This window comes from Ambystoma mexicanum, chromosome 9, assembly GCF_040938575.1.
Source record: "Ambystoma mexicanum isolate Mex_15411 chromosome 9, UKY_AmexF1_1, whole genome shotgun sequence".
In the NCBI taxonomy this organism is placed as follows: Eukaryota; Metazoa; Chordata; class Amphibia; order Caudata; family Ambystomatidae; genus Ambystoma; species Ambystoma mexicanum.
Window position 1 is genome coordinate 874,818,477 of NC_090931.1, and position 19,518 is coordinate 874,837,994.

At 44.5% G+C, this 19,518-nt stretch overlaps 1 protein-coding gene across 1 annotated transcript in view; it reads left to right on the forward strand.

The window, feature by feature from the left end:
• Window positions 1-19,518, forward strand: part of COL6A3 (collagen type VI alpha 3 chain) — a 270,362-nt gene that overhangs the window by 186,207 nt on the left and 64,637 nt on the right. The window contains exons 34-43 of the mRNA XM_069615983.1: window positions 176-208; window positions 302-338; window positions 1,200-1,211; window positions 1,391-1,884; window positions 2,704-2,800; window positions 3,831-4,529; window positions 4,918-5,020; window positions 8,720-8,763; window positions 13,125-13,388; window positions 16,494-16,574. Of these exons, the coding sequence (XP_069472084.1) occupies window positions 176-208; window positions 302-338; window positions 1,200-1,211; window positions 1,391-1,884; window positions 2,704-2,800; window positions 3,831-4,529; window positions 4,918-5,020; window positions 8,720-8,763; window positions 13,125-13,388; window positions 16,494-16,574 (1,864 nt within the window). The remainder of the gene's footprint in view (window positions 1-175; window positions 209-301; window positions 339-1,199; window positions 1,212-1,390; window positions 1,885-2,703; window positions 2,801-3,830; window positions 4,530-4,917; window positions 5,021-8,719; window positions 8,764-13,124; window positions 13,389-16,493; window positions 16,575-19,518) is intronic.

Below are 19,518 nucleotides of genomic sequence, written 5' to 3' on the forward strand. Positions count from 1 at the left end.
TTATCTCTAGAAATAGTTGGTTCAGCCTGTCAAGACAAGAGACTCTCAACAGGAAAGTCCTGTATTCTTACTAATTAATTAGACAGCCGGAAAATAATGTTCTCTCTTTTGGCATCATTTCCTCAAAATGTTATCTGACCTATGATTAATATATAAAATATTTTTACCTCACCAGGGCCTGAAAGGGAGCAGGGGAGAATCAAAAGATGTAAGTCAACGAGCTTCCCAACAAACATTGTTCAGGCAAAATATGTTCTGCTTTAATGACTGTCTAACGAATATTTATTTATTTTCTTTTTAGCAATGTGCTCTTGTCAAGAATATCAAGGATAATTGTCGTAAGTATTTGTTGTGCTACCTGGTGCCATGGATTGTCAATTGGTTTGAACCACGGTCTCCACAAAGTTTGAATTCGTGATCACATCCATTGGAATTGCATAGTGGTCCTCACACTGCCCGGGGTTCCACTTGCCAATTGCAGGCAGGCTAAATATTGTGTTTTCATAGGAGATTCAAAACCTTTAGCCTGCAGTTCTGCCATTTCACTTTTGAGAAAGCTCCTTCATTGCTGGCAGACTGACATTGCATTCAAACAAACATCCATTATCAGCCAAAATCGTCCCAGTTTCCCATCCAAAAGGGTGGGGCAAATATTGGTGGGAACTCATGCAGCATGAGTTAACTGTGACTTAAATAAAACTACTGGATATTTGTACTCTTCGGCCACAGAGGATTCTCCTGAGGTTTTGGGGTATTCACTCAAGATGCGTGGTTTATTTTAGAATGGGTTCTCACTTCATAGTGTGCTATATGATTCTGGAAAAAATGCAGTTTCCTTCATTAGACTGACCCTCTTTTTTCCCCGTTTAGTAGTCAGACTCTCAACATGAAATAAATGATATCTTCTCTTCTGGGGCACTAAATGGTATTTCTGGAATAATAGCAGTGTTTCTGAAAACTCTAAATCAGAGGCACCTTGATTAAGAAAGTCAAGTATGCAGTATCTTAATCTCTCCTTGCTTAGTAGATTTTGAAAACACGTTTTTTAGTCTCAGGCTGAATGCGCTCATCCTATTTTAGTCAATGGTGCCGGAAAGTCTTGCCAGTTTATCATAGGCCTAAATAATACGATGTATTATGTCTTTGTAAACTATGACAATTCAAATTTTGAAACCATTTTTTTTTCTCCTTATTTACAGCATGCTGTTATGGTAAGTAATTTTTGACCTTTAAAATACAGAGAGAGTGTACATTTTAGAGAGCTAGAGAGAGAGAGAGAGAGAGAGAGAGAGAGAGAGAGAGAGAGAGAGAGAGTGTATATGTGCTCTTGCAATAAAATATGTGTAAACATGCAATAATGTGTGACTTGTTAAAATAACATTTCCAACAGGTCCCACAGAGTGCCCAGTTTTCCCTACGGAACTGGCTTTCGCCTTTGACACCTCTTCAGGTGTCAACCAAAATGCTTTCAATAGCATGAAACAGACCGTTCTGGGCATTGTGAAACAGCTTACTATCGCCGACAGCAACTGCCCACGAGGCGCTAGGGCCGCCATCGTCACCTACAACAGTGATGTCACCACTGAGATCCGCTTCTCTGACTCACGCAAGAAGGCTGCCCTGGTGCAGCAGATCGAGAACCTGCAGGTGCCGGTGACTACCAAGCAGCGGAGCCTCGAGAGCGTCATGTCCTTCGTGGCCCGCAACACCTTCAAGCGTGCACGCAGTGGCTTCCTGATGAGGAAGGTGGCTGTCTTCTTCAGCAATGGTCCGGCCAGGGCCTCTCCACAGCTGAACGAAGCAGTGCTGAAGCTTTATGATGCAGGGGTCTCATCAGTGTTCCTGACCACCAGGGCAGACCGAGCGTTATCACAGGCGCTGCAGGTAAATAAGAACACCTTCATTATGGATCATCTTCATGAATCCCTTTTAATTGCTTTAGTTATTCTTGTAATTTTGGAAGAATGTGACAGATGACAGAATTGGGAATGGAGATTATAAATCACATGCCACACATTGAATGTTCCTTTAGTGTGGTGTAAACGATCAGTGTTTTAGAACCCCTCTAGACAGGCCGGTAGCACACAAGTCTCTGCTGTGGGGTCACAACCTCTTGAGCCATCTTGCATGCTTAATGTAAACCATCTTTTTGTTTACAGGAACAGTGTCACCAATTGAGGTCCCTGGATATCCTCGAGCCATCCACCCATTCACCAAACTGTCCCTCACATTTGTCTTATACCTGTAGTAGGCAGATCCTGCCCCCACCCATACGCCCTCCCACTCATTAGAGGATTGTATTCTCCCCTTTACTTTCTGCACCTTGATTGATCACATTTTCGATCCCTGAGGAGAGCTCTGCCTATACCTATTCATTACTTCACCTGGGGATTACTGCTCCCCAAGACGGAAAGCCAACCCACCTTTCAAAGGTTACATTCTTCTAAAGGTTATTTGTAGGTTGTGAAAGCTGAGATGTTTCTAGCACCTGATGATTGATGGTGGGTGGTATTCATATTGTCTGTAATTGGTGGTGTCCATCTAGGGCTTTCCATTTCTTGACAATCGAAGAGTCTAGCAATGCCTTGTTTCGTTTTTAGAAACTCATCTGGGTCTAGAGATGTGCATTCATTTTGTGATGAGGCTTGTGAGTGAGTTTGATCTTGAAAATGTCACCCTTCCCTTTCTGCATTCTCCAAACAGGTGAACAGCACAGAACTAGGAGAGGTAGTAGTCGTTGGGACTGGTGCCGAGTACAACAGGACCATTGAGAAGGTGCTCAAGTGCCACGTGTGCCTGGGTAAGCCACCCTTTCTCTCTCTCACTATCTCTCTCTCTCTGCCTCTCCCACTCTCTCCCTCTCACTCGAGACAGAGCATCTTCTACTGTAATGTGTAGTGGAGAAGAGGCATTCTCTGATGATCAGTAGAGAACACATATGCCCCAAACCAATACACAGGGAGAATTCACAACACGATGAAGGAGCATGCTTAATCTTTGTGTATGCATATTCTATTGCTGTAGGTATCTGTAATTTCACTGTTGATCTACCGCTATTCAGCTTCAAAGGTTCCAAGCTAAAGACCTAAATAATGTCCTAATCTAGAAGCAAAGTTACCTTGAAGGTGCAGATAAGCAATCACAGATGCAATGCCCCTGTTTAGTGTGCACCCGCATGGTGTAGATGCAAGGCCCCTGTTTCGTGTGCACCCGCATGGTGTAGATGCAATGCCCCTGTTTAGTGTGCACCCGCATGGTGTAGATGCAATGCCCCTGTTTAGTGTGCACCCGCATGGTGTAGATGCAATGCCCCTGTTTCGTGTGCACCAGCATGGTGTAGATGCAATGCCCCTGTTTCGTGTGCACCCGCATGGTGTAGATGCAATGCCCCTGTTTCGTGTGCACCCGCATGGTGTAATTGCCATTTATTTATTTAATTGTTTTTTTATGACGCGCCTAATGCCATACCCCGAGTTCGGTTTCTAGAAGGAGATCTGGGATTCGAACCTCCGTTGCTCTGCATGGTCTTGCTTCCAAGACTAGCACGTTGGCCTTGTGCTATCCTCCACTGTAAGAGCAGTACAAGTCATAAGCTAATTCAATGTTGTGATCAATAAAAAGAAACTGAAGAATAACCTCATTTGAAATGTGCAGTAGAGTAAAGACAAGAAAACTCAAAACCCTGCAGAAGGTCTTGAGGTTGGGGTGACAAAAACCTCATAAGAATGATTCTGCCCCTTAGGACTTGGGGCTAAGCCCCTGCATGCATGAGTAATAGTTGAAAGAGACTCTTTATATAACACATGAACATGGATCTTTTTCTCTTCTAGATGTTTGTGAACCTGACGGCATTTGTGGAAAAGCTGGTTCCAGAGGCAGCTTTAGAGACAGAAGGTCAGCCACTACCGACGTAGACATCGATTTAGCTTTCCTGCTGGACAGCTCAGAGACCACCAATCCTTCTGAGTTTGCAGAGATGAAGAGGTACATCTCCCATGTAGTGAGTCATCTGGAAATCAGTCTTGACCCTAAGTCATCGGCACACCATGCACGAGTAGCCATCTTGCAGCATGCCCCGTATGAGTATGAAAGGAACGCCTCTACCCTACCGGTGAAAGTGGAGATGTCCCTGACTGAGCATGAAAGTAAGGAGTCCATGCAGGACTTCATAGCAAATAAAATGACCCAACTTAACGGTGTCCGAGCTATGCGCCAAGCCATCGAGTACACAATTGAGAATGTCTTTGAAGGTGTGCCCCAACCCAGGGACCTCAAGGTCATCGTACTGATGGTGACGGGAGAAATTAAAGAGACAGAACTGGCCCTTCTCAAACGCACCAGCATCAATGCCAAGTGCAAGGGCTTCTTCTTTGTGGTGCTAGGCATTGGTAAGAAATCTGGCCTCAAGAACCTGTACAGCTTGGCCAGTGAGCCCAACGATGTCTTCTTCAAGAGAGTCGAGAAGCCCTCTGAACTACACGAGGAAGCCCTGCTGCGCTTTGGACAACAGCTTGCAGGATTTGTCAGCAGTAAGTATGAGACCTTGACCTGAGCATCCCAATAGTGGACAACACACAGTGATTCAGCAGGGCTCATCATAAATGGGGTATCCCTGGGGGCATATGGGAGCAGAAGTAGTACCTGTTTCTTGCTGCTAGTGGGTAATAGTGGAGTAGAGGAAATATAATCCCTAACAGGATATCTGAAAGGTTTGCAATAAAATGTATAATGAGGTCTCTTTTACCACCATTAAGATTTGTAGAGAAAACCTAAAGTTCAGTATAAAGGTTTAGCATCTGTAGTCTCGGCATCAAGGAACCCTTGCGGGTCTATGTAAGCAAGTGCTTAATGGAATCCTAGGGCAGCTGAGTTCCATTTTGATAGCTCAGGTTCATATTAAACATGTTTTCGTTTCAGGTGAAAATGCCTTCCATCTTTCTCCAGAGATCAGTAGACATTGTGATTGGTTCCAAGCTGATCAGCCCTACAAATCCCCCTTTAAGCATGCTTCAAAACAGACGTAAGTAATGATATCAGCCAGTCACTGTTGCTTGTCCTTGAATACTTATCTCTCAGAATAAAATGATGTATGTGTGTACAGAAAGGCATCATTGTAAATACTACTCTTGCGGTCTCTAGGATAGGAAAAGGCTACCTTGATGCCTCTCGGCCTGAATAAATCATTACCTCAAACTACCACTTCCTCTTGTTTATCTTACATTGACCTGACAGCTGCTCACTTCCTCCTGCTTATCTTACATTGACCTGAGAGCTGCTCACTTCCTCCAGCTTATCTTACATTGACCTGAGAGCTGCTCACTTCCTCCAGCTTATCTTACATTGACCTGAGAGCTGCGCACTTCCTCCAGCTTATTTTACATTGATCTGAGAGCTGCTCACTTCCTCCAGCTTATCTTACATTGACCTGAGAGCTGCTCACTTCCTCCAGCTTATCTTACATTGACCTGAGAGCTGCGCACTTCCTCCAGCTTATCTCACATTGACCTGGCAGCTGCTCAAATGGCTGGTGTATTACTGCATCCTATGGGTCTCAGCTCTGAACATCTGCAGGAGCCTCCCCAATATCCCTTCTATCCATCCTATGGAGACAGTCCCGTTAAGGATGATCAATATCGTCCTTACTGTGTATATCTAGTAATTTACCTAGTCCTCAATACTGGAACTAATGTGGGCATGCATGCTCCCAGTCCTTACACACATGTGAACTGAGACACAGGGTGATAAAAGTAATGTGCCTGGTATTTGGTCAAGAAGATAAACCAGAGTTAGAGCACAGGTCTCCTTGTTATGCAGCTGAGAGGGTAGTCAATAGTCTAGACTAAGTCCCTTTCAATATCGCAAGGACTGCACTTCATTCTACCTCACGCATGCATTCTCTACATTGGTCTGCACAGTCCTCCTGTGGCCGGCATTGGGTGCCTCTTTCAACTATCAGTGAATCAACCCCCAAAAAAATCCCATTTTTTTTGTTCCTCAGTGCAAACAAACTGTGTGTTGACTGCATGGTGTAGAGAACGCAAAACCCTATGGGGATATTGAAATAGCTTTCGTTAAGACATAGCCAACCTGATCAGAAACACAGACCAACATAGATAACATAAGGTCATCCACTGACGCTGGAAGGAGCGCTTCTGACGACATTATGGATTTGTTTTAATTTAGAAATGGTGCATGAAATCCCAGTTTGGTTGGATGGGTTCTTAGAGGAGCATGGCTTTGGTAGGTAGTTTCTAGATGAACATGGGATGGCTGGACAGGACATGGTTTTCCCTCTTTCCTCATTGAAATAAGATCGCCGTAGGAAGTTTATTTCCTTCCTCTCAATCTCTTCTATCTCTGTAGGGTGTGGCATTGCCAGTTAAACCTGGAACACTTTACGGATGCCTGGTTGCATGGAGGTATTTGGTAGCAGCCCTAAGTTTCTACTTGTGATACAGAAATACCACCATTAAAGAGCTTCTTGTGAAGTAATGGAAAATGCTGATGGAACATTTGTGATTGCAGCGAGGTCATATATAAGAAAAATCACACAAAGTGTAGGAAAATTGACAACCCTCAAATTACTGTTTGTCTCTGGATGATGAAGCATTACAGCTCAGGGGAGGTGGGTTGGGACAGGTGTTATCAGCCCACACTGAGTTATGGGTGTGAGGCGAAGACTAGGGCACATACCAATGACAAGGGATAATAACACCTGTTACAGACCTCCACCCAGGGCTGTAATGCCATTGTAATATGGCTCAATCATAAACATGCGATAAAGAAAAGGTTAGAAACAAAAGAAAGCTGCTAGAGAAGATACTCAGCACCGTGTAGTTAGCATTGCCCACGTGGGGCACTGAGGCAGAGTGCTGGGAGGGAAACATCAAGCTTTGTATCAGTAGTGAAGACCCTGTGCAAACCCATTTTTACAATGGCTTGCCAACGATCCAAAGGTATATTTAAGCCTGATAGACTGAGGGAGCAGTCAATATTGCGGGATAATGACTCACCCTCAAGTTATTGCCGAGCTGAAGCATGGGCTATAAATTGGGAAAGGGTATTCATGCCAAGTGATAATAATCCCTTCCGAGGTCTGTGAGGCATTCAGCCCATGGAGCTTTGCTACTAACAAGCAAAGTGATTTATGTATGGGGAATACATGAGGACACACCAGTAGCAAAGTTCCTTTAATGAACATGGAACTAACAACAATAAGCTTTACACATTGTGTGTTTCATTGCAGTTTGTTAATTTGGGAAATTGAGTTCTATAATGGACTCCATGTGCGAATGAAGTGTTATAGAGCCAATCTGAGGACAGTATTAGGCGTTATGGGCCCTGAAGACCTAGTCAGGGCCTGAGTGCAGCAAGTGTATGGGCCCAATACACCCGATATGGTCTGAGGGTGGGATCAATAAAACGATTATAACCTGTGTCGATCTTAATAGTATAAAGCAAATATATAAGTATATAGAAATGTGGTATATAAATTCTCCTAGGCTGTCGCAGGGAAAAGCTGTGGGCTCTACAAATCCATCTGTGTACAATATTGGTTCATACAGCCCACTGCATGTCTAATGAACATTCTAAGTGAACAGTCCAGGTTTATAATGACGTTTTAAAAACTGCCCGGGGTATGTGAATAAAATCGTTTCCAACGGTTCTCTGGGTTTTGCAAATATAATATCAGATTTTTGAAAAGAACATCATGCTTGATTCCTCCCACTTCTAAGCGCTGTAATGTTTACCCAATTTAATGGTACCCAATTTATTGACTTTGGAAGTATCTAGGACAGGGTCAGTGCTGCCATGATTTGAGCTTGGGATGTGAAGATTGGCCCAATGTCAAAGGAGTGTCCTTTAACTGTGAGTTTACCTGAGAATGAAAACGTGATAATTGCTCATCACATGGGGCTAATGGACATCCACTTTACTCAATGCTTAGGATCATGGCTAGTCCCCAATTATTGTTTATAAATAGTTTGCTGCTATCAATTTTCCTATAGTACAGTGGTGATTTCATCATCCAAATTGGTGAAGTTTGTAATGCCGGATATTGTGAAATTACTTGTGTAAGAGCAAGGGCAGCTCTGAAATGAATCCCAGTGACATTTTTAAACAAATGTTTGTGTATGAGCCAGGACATATTAGGAAACACTCATCCAGTGCTTAATTTGTGGGGGTATTTGCCAGGGCCGAGCCCTGGTACTTATTTCTGAGCCCTGGCACTTATTGTCTCTGTTTCAGCAATGATAGAGCATCCATCATTCCCAAAAAGCAGGTGCCAGCTGTAGTTTCACCACAAATGTGTTGGCACCGTGGGTTGCAGCTGTGGGTGGTGGCAGCAATGGTGGGGGAACTGCGTGAGAAAAGGCAGATTGGTCTATTAGGAAATTGAGATGGTGATTTTGAGTCAGACATGTCCTCCATGCCAGCAACTGTTTAGCCAGCACCATAATACGGTGATATATACATTGAACACGTATTTGTCTGATAGCAGCTCCATTTTTGCGCCAGTCTCTGCCTTTCTGGACACATTATGACCCATCCTTGTTGCTCATTATGCTGGTGCTAGACACTTGGTACTTGAGGACCATCCCCTACTCTGATCAGAAATGGGGAAATATTGTAAATTATAACATTGAGGGGATTGTGTTTGCAATACTGCCCGATAATCCACAATACACTGAAATTATCTATTCTGATTCTCACACAGAAACGAGGCACAAATCCATGCTGAGGACGCAGATATTCCTGCAGGTATGTATTCCATAGACAGTCAGTATTTTGTGCACGCGCCTCAGAAGCAATCCAGGCTCCAAGTGTTTAAAGGGCATGAAAACACCATATAGCGACAGTGCCTCTGTGGCTCTGGGGTACATCCGGACCTCCAAAAGGGGCAGTAAGCCAGAGACTGAACCAGCTCTGTGTTGAATAAAGTCTGGCATGGGACTGACTCAGTCCCAGCCCCACCGGATGCTTTCACGTCACATGGCAACTGGACACCTACTACATGCTGGACCACGACAAACTCTGCAACTCACTTGCCCGTGAATTCAACTTCTCTGGGGCTGCCACTGCTTGGGTGAAATCTTTCTTAACTGACCGCACCTCCAGAGTGTCCATAGGCAAAGAAGCAGCCAACCCCATCCCAGTCCCCATAGGAGTGCCCCAAGGCTCTTGCCTTTCTCCCACGCTGTATAACGCATATACCAAGCTCCTGTTCTCTGCACTTGACGATATGGGTGTCATTTACACTAATTTTGCGGATGACACCCAGATCCTCATACCTCTTACAGGCAACTATGACCAGGACACTTTAGCTATCAATAAAATTTATGTCATCATACAAAACTGGATGGCTTTGAACAGCCTATGTCTTAACGATGAGAAGACGGAAGTCCTCATCGTAGGAGCTCCAGCCAAGTTAGCAACCCTTCAGCCAGAATATTCAACTATCAACATCGACGGCACCAATATCCCAGTGTCAAAACAAGTAAAAACACTGGGCGTGTACTTCGATGCTAGCCTGACCATGACCAAACAGATCAATGCAATTTCCTCCTCCACGGCCTACACTTCCAAATTAATCGCACTCAGCCGACAATTTCTGACCCCAGCAAACTGCCTCACCCTGGCCAGAGCACTGGTCCTATCGAAATTGGACTACTGCAACATATTACTACTGGGCACATCCAACACTAACCTAGCCAAAATGCAACTTTTGCAAAACAAAGTCCTGAGGGCAGCACTAGGCATAAAAAAATCAGACCATATATCCAAGACCAGGAAAGATGCCCACTGGCTCCCCATCAAAGCCCGCATCATCTTCAAAACACTATGCATCACCCACAAATGCATTACTAAAAAAGGACCTACCTACCTCAATAACACTCTGCATCCTAAAACTAACATAAGATTACTGAGATCCAACGACAAACTCCTCCTGGACCCCCCTCGATTCAAAACCACTAGAGCAGGGGGCAGCAGCTTCACCACTTTAGCCCCCAAACACTGGAACACCCTACCCATCACCATCAAAACAGCATCCTCCTTCAAGCTCTTTAAGAAACAGCTAAAAACCTGGTTATTCAACCAATATTAGCACCCCAAAAGATAGGACCCCTCCATCGGACACTGTTGTAAATACTTAGGCCACTGTATATTTTTGTGAATATGTTGTAACCTATATCTTGTATTGCACCCTCTGTAATGTTTTGATTGTGACTAATTCCTAAGCTATCTTATAAACTCGCCGTGACACCTGAGGGTCTGGGCGTGTAACAAATATACAAAAATAAATACAATGCTCATTACATTACTGTAGGAGGGATCGTCACAATATTAAAATCACTGTGACCAAGTGGTCAGCAAGCTGTGACCTACCCGCCCTGGTTTCGTGTGGCAATTAGGCAATAATGGTAAAATCATGTGGAGACAACAGTGAATCTTCAGAAGAGCACGATGAATTCATAAGATCACACAATCATCACATTCAAGCCAGAGAGCGTCTAGTAAGTGGACCTGTTTTCATAGTTCAGTAGAATATAGAAAAGTCACAATCTTCATCATATTGTATGCATTAAGTGACCGAAGCCAACTTACCCATTGATGCAGTGATCATCATATCTAAATTTGAATGACAAATTCCCTAGATATGACGCTCTTATGTATGCCTTGTCACAGAATTCTTCAAATGTTTGCACCCAAATATTGGTTAGTTAGGAAGATGATAAAAAAAAAGTGCACGATATTCGCAATTAGTTTTGCACTGTGCATATACAAAATATCTAAATACACTAATAGGCAGTTCCACTCGTCACCATTTTCAAAAAGAAATCGAAAGTTGAAACAGGATTTTTGGTAGGGGGCTGTGGCCTTCAACTGCAGGCGTGATAGCGCATGTGTGCACATGTTGGGGCTGGATAGCTGTGTGCTTGGGAACTGTGCAGAGAGCAGGCTGGTGCACGGCATGCAGGCGTTTCCTGGCACCATGCACAATTCATTGGGCACTTTTCCTACCGTAGAGAGCAACAGCATATGATAAACACATTTACACATGATTCATTGTCATTATGCAGGCATTCAATAAGGGAGAAGCATCTATGGGATTGGCACTAATTCACATATGATAGCCACAATATAGGGGGAGGCATTGATTGTGTTGCCTCCATATAAAACCTTGCCGTTTGGGATTAGTTTCCTGACAGTAGATATGGATTTGGGTTGTGCTGTGCCCTAGGAGTGCCTTACTCTTGTTTGCATTTAGAGAGGATGCGGCCTTGGGTGATTTGGGAGGCCTCGGTATGATATTCAAAGGACAGATAAATCTTTAGAGAAATAAACAACTGAAACGTTAACATTTTGTGGGGCATTTTGTGACAACATTTTGACAACAGAAATGCATATTTAGGATGCCAAAGATGCATTTTTGCAAGTCCACCTTGGTCAGGAAATCAGTTTTAAACAGGACCAGGAACATTGAGTGTCAAAAAATCGAAATGTCTTAAGAACTTTACAGATGAGCGGTTTCCCTGAGAGTCCAATGAGGCATGTCCTGTTTTTATGTCTATTGCTCTCAGTCGCGCAACACACAGTTGTAAGGTGATTTGTATTGACTGAATAATTATTTTGAAAATCTCTGTTAACGCGTTCTCCGTCGCTCTTTTGATCACACTGCACTTATACTCAGGCAATCTAAATACATGGTACACTTAGAGCAGGGGTGCTTGGCTATCACGTGGTTGTTGTGATGACACCTTTCTCCGAAAAAGGTATTGCAGTGTGTCCCTTGCTCTCAAAGATGACTAAATAGGCACACATGGCTGCATGTTGCGTTATATTATGTTACAAGGTTTTCATAGCGTGTCAAATGATAGTGGTGCCAGAGCGCCTGGACTGCCTGGCGGTTGCCATATTGCATTTGTGGTCTCTAGGCCGAAGAGACAAAAGCCAGAGGCTCAAAAGTTTGCGTCAAGAAGTGTGACGTGCTCTGCAGGGGGCTTCCGTCTGCTTGGCCTGCCGGGTGGTGACCGGAGCCTGCAGCAGGTAAGTGGAGAGGGCAGGGAGGCCGCACAGCATCGTTTTGTGTGGTGAGTCCCACCCCCCAATGCAAACCCCCCAACCCCTACCATCCCCAAAAAAAAGGACAGGGAAAGGGGTTTGGAGCAAAAGACTGACTTTGCCGTGCAACCTTTTAGCCCATGAATCTGCAAAGTCGGTCTTTTGCTCCTGGCTTTTAGACACTGAGGGGGATATCCAGATCTTACTGTGTGGAGGAAGAGGAGTGGGGAGGAGATTAGGACAAGCGAAAGTGGTTGACATGCCACAGACTTAAGAATGAGGTGATGTAGAAGTGGGAAAGGGTTGTTATCAGTGTGGGAATTTTCTTCTTTTAACATTTCACTACAAGTAATCCTAAAAAAGACCCTGCCAAGCTGACTCATTTTTTAAGTACTGACAGGGCAAGAAAGCCGAACACAGTGTTTTCTCTCACATCTACAGACCCCGCCTTATTTTCATAGAGACAACTGCAAAAGGTCAGGATCCCACAGGCTTGCACCACTTAGAAGGCACCAAAGCAAATAGAGTATATAGGAATCAGCCTCTTAGAGTCAGGCGACACAGGAGGAAGGAGCTTGGGCCGTGGGGTGACTTACTTTGGGTTACCAGGATCACGTCTTGAGCAGGTCATGGCCCATCAATTTGAAGGCCCCTAGGAGCACTGTGGTTGAATTGCATGGGGCTGTAGGGGCTATCATTGCAAAGGAGTTCGGGGACACACTTCTATATTGCTGTGGAGAGTATTCCAAACCTCAGCAACCCACATACAGACAGGGCCTTCATCCATGGTTCAGCAAGTGCAACCACAGGGGGGTGGGACTTGTAGATACATTAACACATGGGACGCAATGGACACTTCAAGTACACCATGCAGAAACCACCTGACCCCCACACGCCTCTAGGTGGTTCTACGATGGTGTCCACACTAAGTCGCCCCCGTTGGCTGACCCTCCAATATCTGGGGTTTGCGGGGTCGCTGGCAGGGCCTCTGGTGTATAGGATGCAGGTGTCTGTGCATGTGCCTGCTTCCTCATTTTACGCTCTTGTCTGATCTCTAGAGAAAGCAAAGAGCGACATCCTGGTGTCAGACGTGACTGAGAACAGTGTCCGGCTCCGCTGGGTGAACCGCAAGCCGCAGCACGCCTACGTCTATGACATCACTATCACCTCTTCACGGGACCACTCCCTGGTACTCAAGCAAAACATCACTGGAACGGAACGTGTGATTGGAGGCCTGAGAAGCGGTCATCAGTATGACGTGATGATCACAGGATACCACAAGTCACAGGCGAAGGTCACCTATGTGGGCACTTTCAGCACAAGTAAGTTGGAAGCACTGTATGCTGACCATAAGGAAAGTTATGAGGCTGCATCGGTAGAAGTCACATGATATGACGACCAATGAGGTTGTAGGTGGGAGCATTTTGTGGAATATGTGGTAATTCAAAAGACCAAGACATGTAAAGATGGAGAAAAACAAAATCATCGTAGAGAAATTCTGATCAGGGAATGGTAAAACATAGTAGTAGAGGCAATCACTTGCAACCAGTAGCTCTAGCATTACAGCAGGTGCCTCTTGAGGCCCCATCAGACTTAAGGGTGGAAGCCTTTAGGGCAGTGTATGGTCATACTACAGAACATACTGTATTTGTGCTAGAGGTGGAACTGCAAGCAGGCCACAGGACACTTTGTCAGGATGCTTTATGAGGGACAGAAGAAAAACCGAGAACATTCTCTAAAGGTCAATGAGAAAATAATATAAAGGTCAGATCAGGATTGAGTCTGCGTCACTTAATGATTTGTCTCCAGGTGCCACAGAGCGCGGTATCCGGGTGTTAGATCAGAATTCCATATGAGTACTTTTTTGCTTAACTTTGAGGGACTTGTTTACTCCTTTTTCCTCCCACCCAGACATCATCCCAAGCATGACTGAGTGTAGGTGTCTATGTGCTCAGTTTAAAATAAAATGTATGACTCCTAAATCAGGGATACACCATAGGTACCCAATAGTGTCCCAGCAAGTGTACCCCTTCAATGTTAGGCACGTGTCTAGGTTTGCCGTTGCTTTCTTTCTTTGTGTAAAATGGCTCCACTCGTTGGAAACCATTTGACCTGGCTGGGTGCTTATTGACCATCTCCTCCATTTAAGAAAATAGAGGTTTAGTTTAGTTTAGTTTGTTTATTTATAAAGCGCGTCCAAACCCTCAGGTAGCTGGGCGCATAATCATGTGCACAGCAGATTTACATATCGTTACACAAACACCTTAATACACCAGTCAGAGCATACATTATTCCAGGCTCTAAGTAGTTACATACAAGAATAAAGTATACAGAGAACAGGGTACAAGATAGTTACAGTGGAGAGTGAGGACCGGGTTACATGCTGGTCCTGAATCGGATAAAGCCAGGGTGAACATTACTTACATGGTGGCGAACGGCGGCTGGCCAAACGTGTCATTGAGAGATTGGATGTCTAGGCTAGTAACCATGATTTCACCATGGCTCTGAATGGCCAGAATGCGGCTTGTCATTGTGTGCCTCAAAGACCTGATGAGTCACATGACTATACCTGGCCTGTCTTCGTCTGTGTGTGAGAAGGTGACAATCTATGGCAACTGGATGCCTGCAGTATGCAAATTCCTGTCTGGGAGTGTGTGGATTAACTTCCCTTGTGTGCTAGCCTTTTCTGAGTGCATGGGTATGTTTGAAGGGATGGGCAGCAATTGGTAATTGTTTCCTGGCTCCCTGGAGCGGCTGTGGGTTCTTTCTTCAATTGAATCTTTATCTTTGGATTCCCTCTACTTTACAAAAGCTCTTCTATGGGTCTCACTCTGTCAGAACTCTGGAAGCTGCTCCTTCGTAAACTTTCTGAGGAGGTAACCTATTCCGGCAAAAGACTGCCCCAATCCGCACAACTAGTCCCTCTTGGTCTGTTCCAAAACATTATGGTCTAGATAGGAAAAGTGATTTACTTACCCACAAGGCATTTTCCCTTGTAGGGAAGACTCTTTCTTAAGCTCTTAAGAACTTTTCGAAAGGTTGCTACTTACCTGTTACTTTGTTGAACAAGTATTTTGTAAAGTTTACTTACCTGCTAGTGTAGTGCAAGGGACGGCAACCTTTGTTTCTCCAGATGTTTTTGACTACAACTACCAAGAATGATGACCATTGGCTATGCTACCTAAAAGTCATGGGATATGTGGTTCAAAACATCTGGAGAGTCAAAGGTTGCAGACCCTTGGTGTAGAGCTACATCTCTTGCCTTTTCATACATAAAACATATATTTTTAGAAAATTATGCAGCGTGGACAGTCTCTCATTTGGTGTTTGTGAAAATGTGTGCTGTATCTGTGACCCAGCCCACTCTACTCCTCAGAGTTAGACCAGGTCTGCCCTGGCACACTATGGCCTACAGAACCTGTTTTATCTAGGGAACCACTGGTACCTAGGAAGCGATACCTAAAGACCCTGAAAACAGGGCTTAAGGAAAATCTCCTTAATACCAGGTGACGTAGATTGAGATACCACTTTAGCAGAGAGGACTCTTTCCAGGGAACAAACTTTAAAGTATCTAATTAAGAGGAAGAACTCCATCCAGGTGGCATACAATAAGACATCCAGGCCACTGGTAGTGTTAAGTCTGTAACCTACTAAATTTTCTTTTTGGTAATAGAGAGAAGTGTGTGCAGGTCATAGGAAGAATTGTGTCCTGGTTACAGAGATTACTCTTTGAAGGTCACTTAGTCCCGGAACCAGACCACAGAGAAATCGTGGCCCGGGACACTTATCTTATTTCATTAAATTCACATAATACTGCACCAGTGTCACGAAGAGAATGTGCCATGGGCGTAGATGATGGTGTATTTGGGTTGCATAGCACAGTGTCCAGATCACTGAGTGCTGTATCCATGTCAGAGAGAGAACTTAACAAGAACAGAGAAAGGGTGTATTTGGGGTGCACAGTCGTGTATACAGACCCCAGGAAGAGGACTACTCAAAGAACTGTATCCTGGTCACTGAGAGAACACACTACATGTAACATAGTATTGTATCCAGAGTCCCCAGAAATGTGCACCGGCTACAGGGTGCAAGCAATCCACAACAGGGAGAGTAGCACAGTCAGGCCACAGCGAGCAGATACTGCAGTGTATCCAGGTAATGGAGCATGTTGTACTGCTATTGCTATATGTATCAGCTGTGTCTTTGCAATGCCTTTGCTTTTCAGTTTACCAAGGATGGTGTGAAGTCAGGCTTTTTTGCTGGAAATGTTAATACGCTGCTCTTGCATCGTGGTTTATTGAACCACAGAGTGCCTAGACCATGACTAGTCACTAGGTTCACAGTGTTCCTTTAATTTGCACAAGGTGTTAGGAGGCTATTTTGGCAGAGGCTCTTGGAGTAATACCTTTTTATCTGTGCTTTTCCAGATCCACCCCTGCCTCAGCCCGGTGCACCCTCCAGCGCAAACCTCATGGTAAACACTGAGCCCCAGGATGCCCCCGAGACAGGTGAGTGACACTGCAGAGGACTGTGTGAGCAGTAGCTGCTAAAACCCCTGCTCGGAACCTAGTCTCATTCACACAGTTGTAGCTATGCATTCCTACACAAGGCAGGCAGGGCTATCACTCAGCCTCATTATACCCTGCGGGAGGCCATGTTTTTCATAATGCCATACAACAGTTTTATAAAACATTGGTGCCACAAAGTATCTCGAATGGCTTTTCAGAAGCAGCAAAAGGCAGAGCTGGACTGGCCTGCAGTAAATTTCCAGTCACATGAGCGGGAGCCTGAGATATATCAGGCACTGTCCGTCAGATGCCCATTCAACCTATCAGGGTGCCTCGTTCTGATGTGTAATCCCATCAGCTGCCCATTCAGCCTATCAGGGTGCCTCGTTCTGATGTGTAATCCCATCAGCTGCCCATTCAGCCTATCAGGGTGCCTCGTTCTGATGTGTAATCTCCTGACTTCCCTATATACCAGTCTACCCCAGTTACAAACACTGTGCAGATTATACACCTAATGCCCGCATTCAGGGATTGCTAAACTCAGCGTCTAATCTGGATCTAGGTTTGCCCCACCTGTCCATGGGACCAGGATGGTTTATAGATGTAGCTCTGCTGTGACCTGTTCCCAAAAAGAAAATCAAAGAACATAACCACTAGCTTTGGCTTTTAAAATGCAAACTTTTATACTGAGTACATTATTATCAAGAGTCAAATGCGAAGAAGCACTTGCGCATTTAGATTGAGAGAGGAAGTGGATGTCTTACAATTATTTATGTTATGAAACAAATACTTCAATGAATGTCAGTGCACCACACAAAGCTGCACGTTAACCAGAGACAGCAAATGCCCGGGCTGCCAATATTTGGAAGGCAAAGTCACTTGAATTGCTTCAAATGGATGGAAACAGGGAGGCCTGGCTACAGAATAATGAGTGTGGTAGGTACATTGAAGGGCTATTAGCAAACTATGAGAAGCAATGAGAGAACAGCCACTGCAAAATAAATGAATCTCCAAGGGACCCTGCAGGTAGTGTCAGTATATTCTAGACATACCAACATGCTCAATTCTACTTCCCAAAGGCATTCAACGCATCATATAACGTGCATACCAAGTAAGCTACCCACACTAGTGAACACCAATGCCAACGCAAATCAAAGATCGCAACTCTACATCCCTCCAACCAGCTTCTATGATATAGTTCCAACCAATCCTCCCTCGGTCCACGGGTGCACAAGCAGCCCACTGATACAGATCCCTCAAGTGCACTTGCCACGAGCCACCTAGAAACAGACTAGTGTACAGTGCCCAAAGACGTTCTAAATTAGATTTGGCTTGCTGAGGAGAACATTGAACTGAATGAGGCATTGGGCACACATAACATCTCAGGGACAGGAACAACCAAGAGTGTCTAAGTTTCCATATGTAATGTAAGGAAAACCAAGGAGGTGGTGGATGGAAGGTTTAGAATTAATCTTAACCCCCCCAGACCATCGTTCTTTGCCTGCCAAGCCATTAAAAAAGCTTGGTCACATCCCTCCTGCACAAGACCACAAGCATTCCCAGACATGTTTTGGCCTCGTTGGGCTTCATCAGTGAGGAGTAGCTTGGGTCTCTAGGCACAGCAGGCATGGGACCCACATCTGGGCATACCCGTCCCACTTACGGTGACTAGCGCAAAACAAAAGAGGGGATGGCTGGAAGGTTTAGAATTCATCTTAACCTCTGGCCTTTGCTCTGGGGAACCGCCAAGACCATTGTTCTTCGCCTGCCAAGCCATTATGTGCATCGTAAGTCACGGCCCTTCACTTCATTGTTAAATAATCAGATCTTTTCCGGTACCTGAAGACTCGCTGAAGACACCTTGGATGGAGGCACAGTCATAACCAGGCACCTTCCGATGTTGAGGTTTAAAATCTGTTTCAAGGCAGTTTATGGAGTCAATTAAAATGAAGGAAAATGTAAATCATACAGACCAGGGGTCTCCAAGTTCAGTCCTCAAGAGCTCCAACCTCACCAGGTTTTCAGGATACATTCTCAGTATGTAAATAACTCACACTTAAATTCAAAATCACTGTATCGAAATGCACTTGTGTGGGTATCCTGAAAACATGTAATGGATTGTGGTCCTGAGGTTCAGACTTGGAGAACTGTGCTGTGGACAAATAAAGCATGTAAAGACAAGGTCTACCTAGGGTGAGTGGGTAATATCCTAGGAATTAGGTCTTGCCACACTGATATGAGTTGCTTTTTAAAAAGAAGGTTCCACAACAGGGGTCTGCAACCTTCAGCTCTCCAGAATGTTTTGGATTAAAACTCTGATCAGCCCTAGCCAGCATAATCATTTGTAGTTCGTACATCCAGAGAGCCATATTTATAGACTGCAATATTTAATTTGAAATAGCAAATTACAAAACATGGATATGTGGGTACAACTTGATTACATTCTAAAGGGAAGTGCTCAGTCATGAATATGCAGCTAAGGAACTACAATAATGGAGCCCAATTGAATAAACGTAAAAGAAAAAGGAGGCAAATTGGCATATCAAATAAGGGGCACAGTGAACTCATGGAAATATATTGGTGCCTCTGGTCATATTAAGGGTGTACAGTTCCTAGTAGTGACTGTGCCAGTCTGGCAGTCGAAGGACAGAGGGTAATGAAATCTGTGTGAATTCTGCACAGTAGTGCAAAGGAGACAGAATCCACTGCTGAAGGATGGAGCTGTAAAGTAGGTGGAGATTAGACATCCCCTGAAGGACACAATGACGAGTATGTCAGCATCTCCTTAGAGCAGAGCCGGGCTGAGTGTGGTAGATGCAATCTACACTGCCAAATCGGGTGGGTCCAACATTGAGAACCTGAGCTCAAAACCAGTAATGAGTTAAACGTTAGACACCGACATGCTTGATGAGATTATGATGGCGTGGGAAAGAGGCAATGGAGG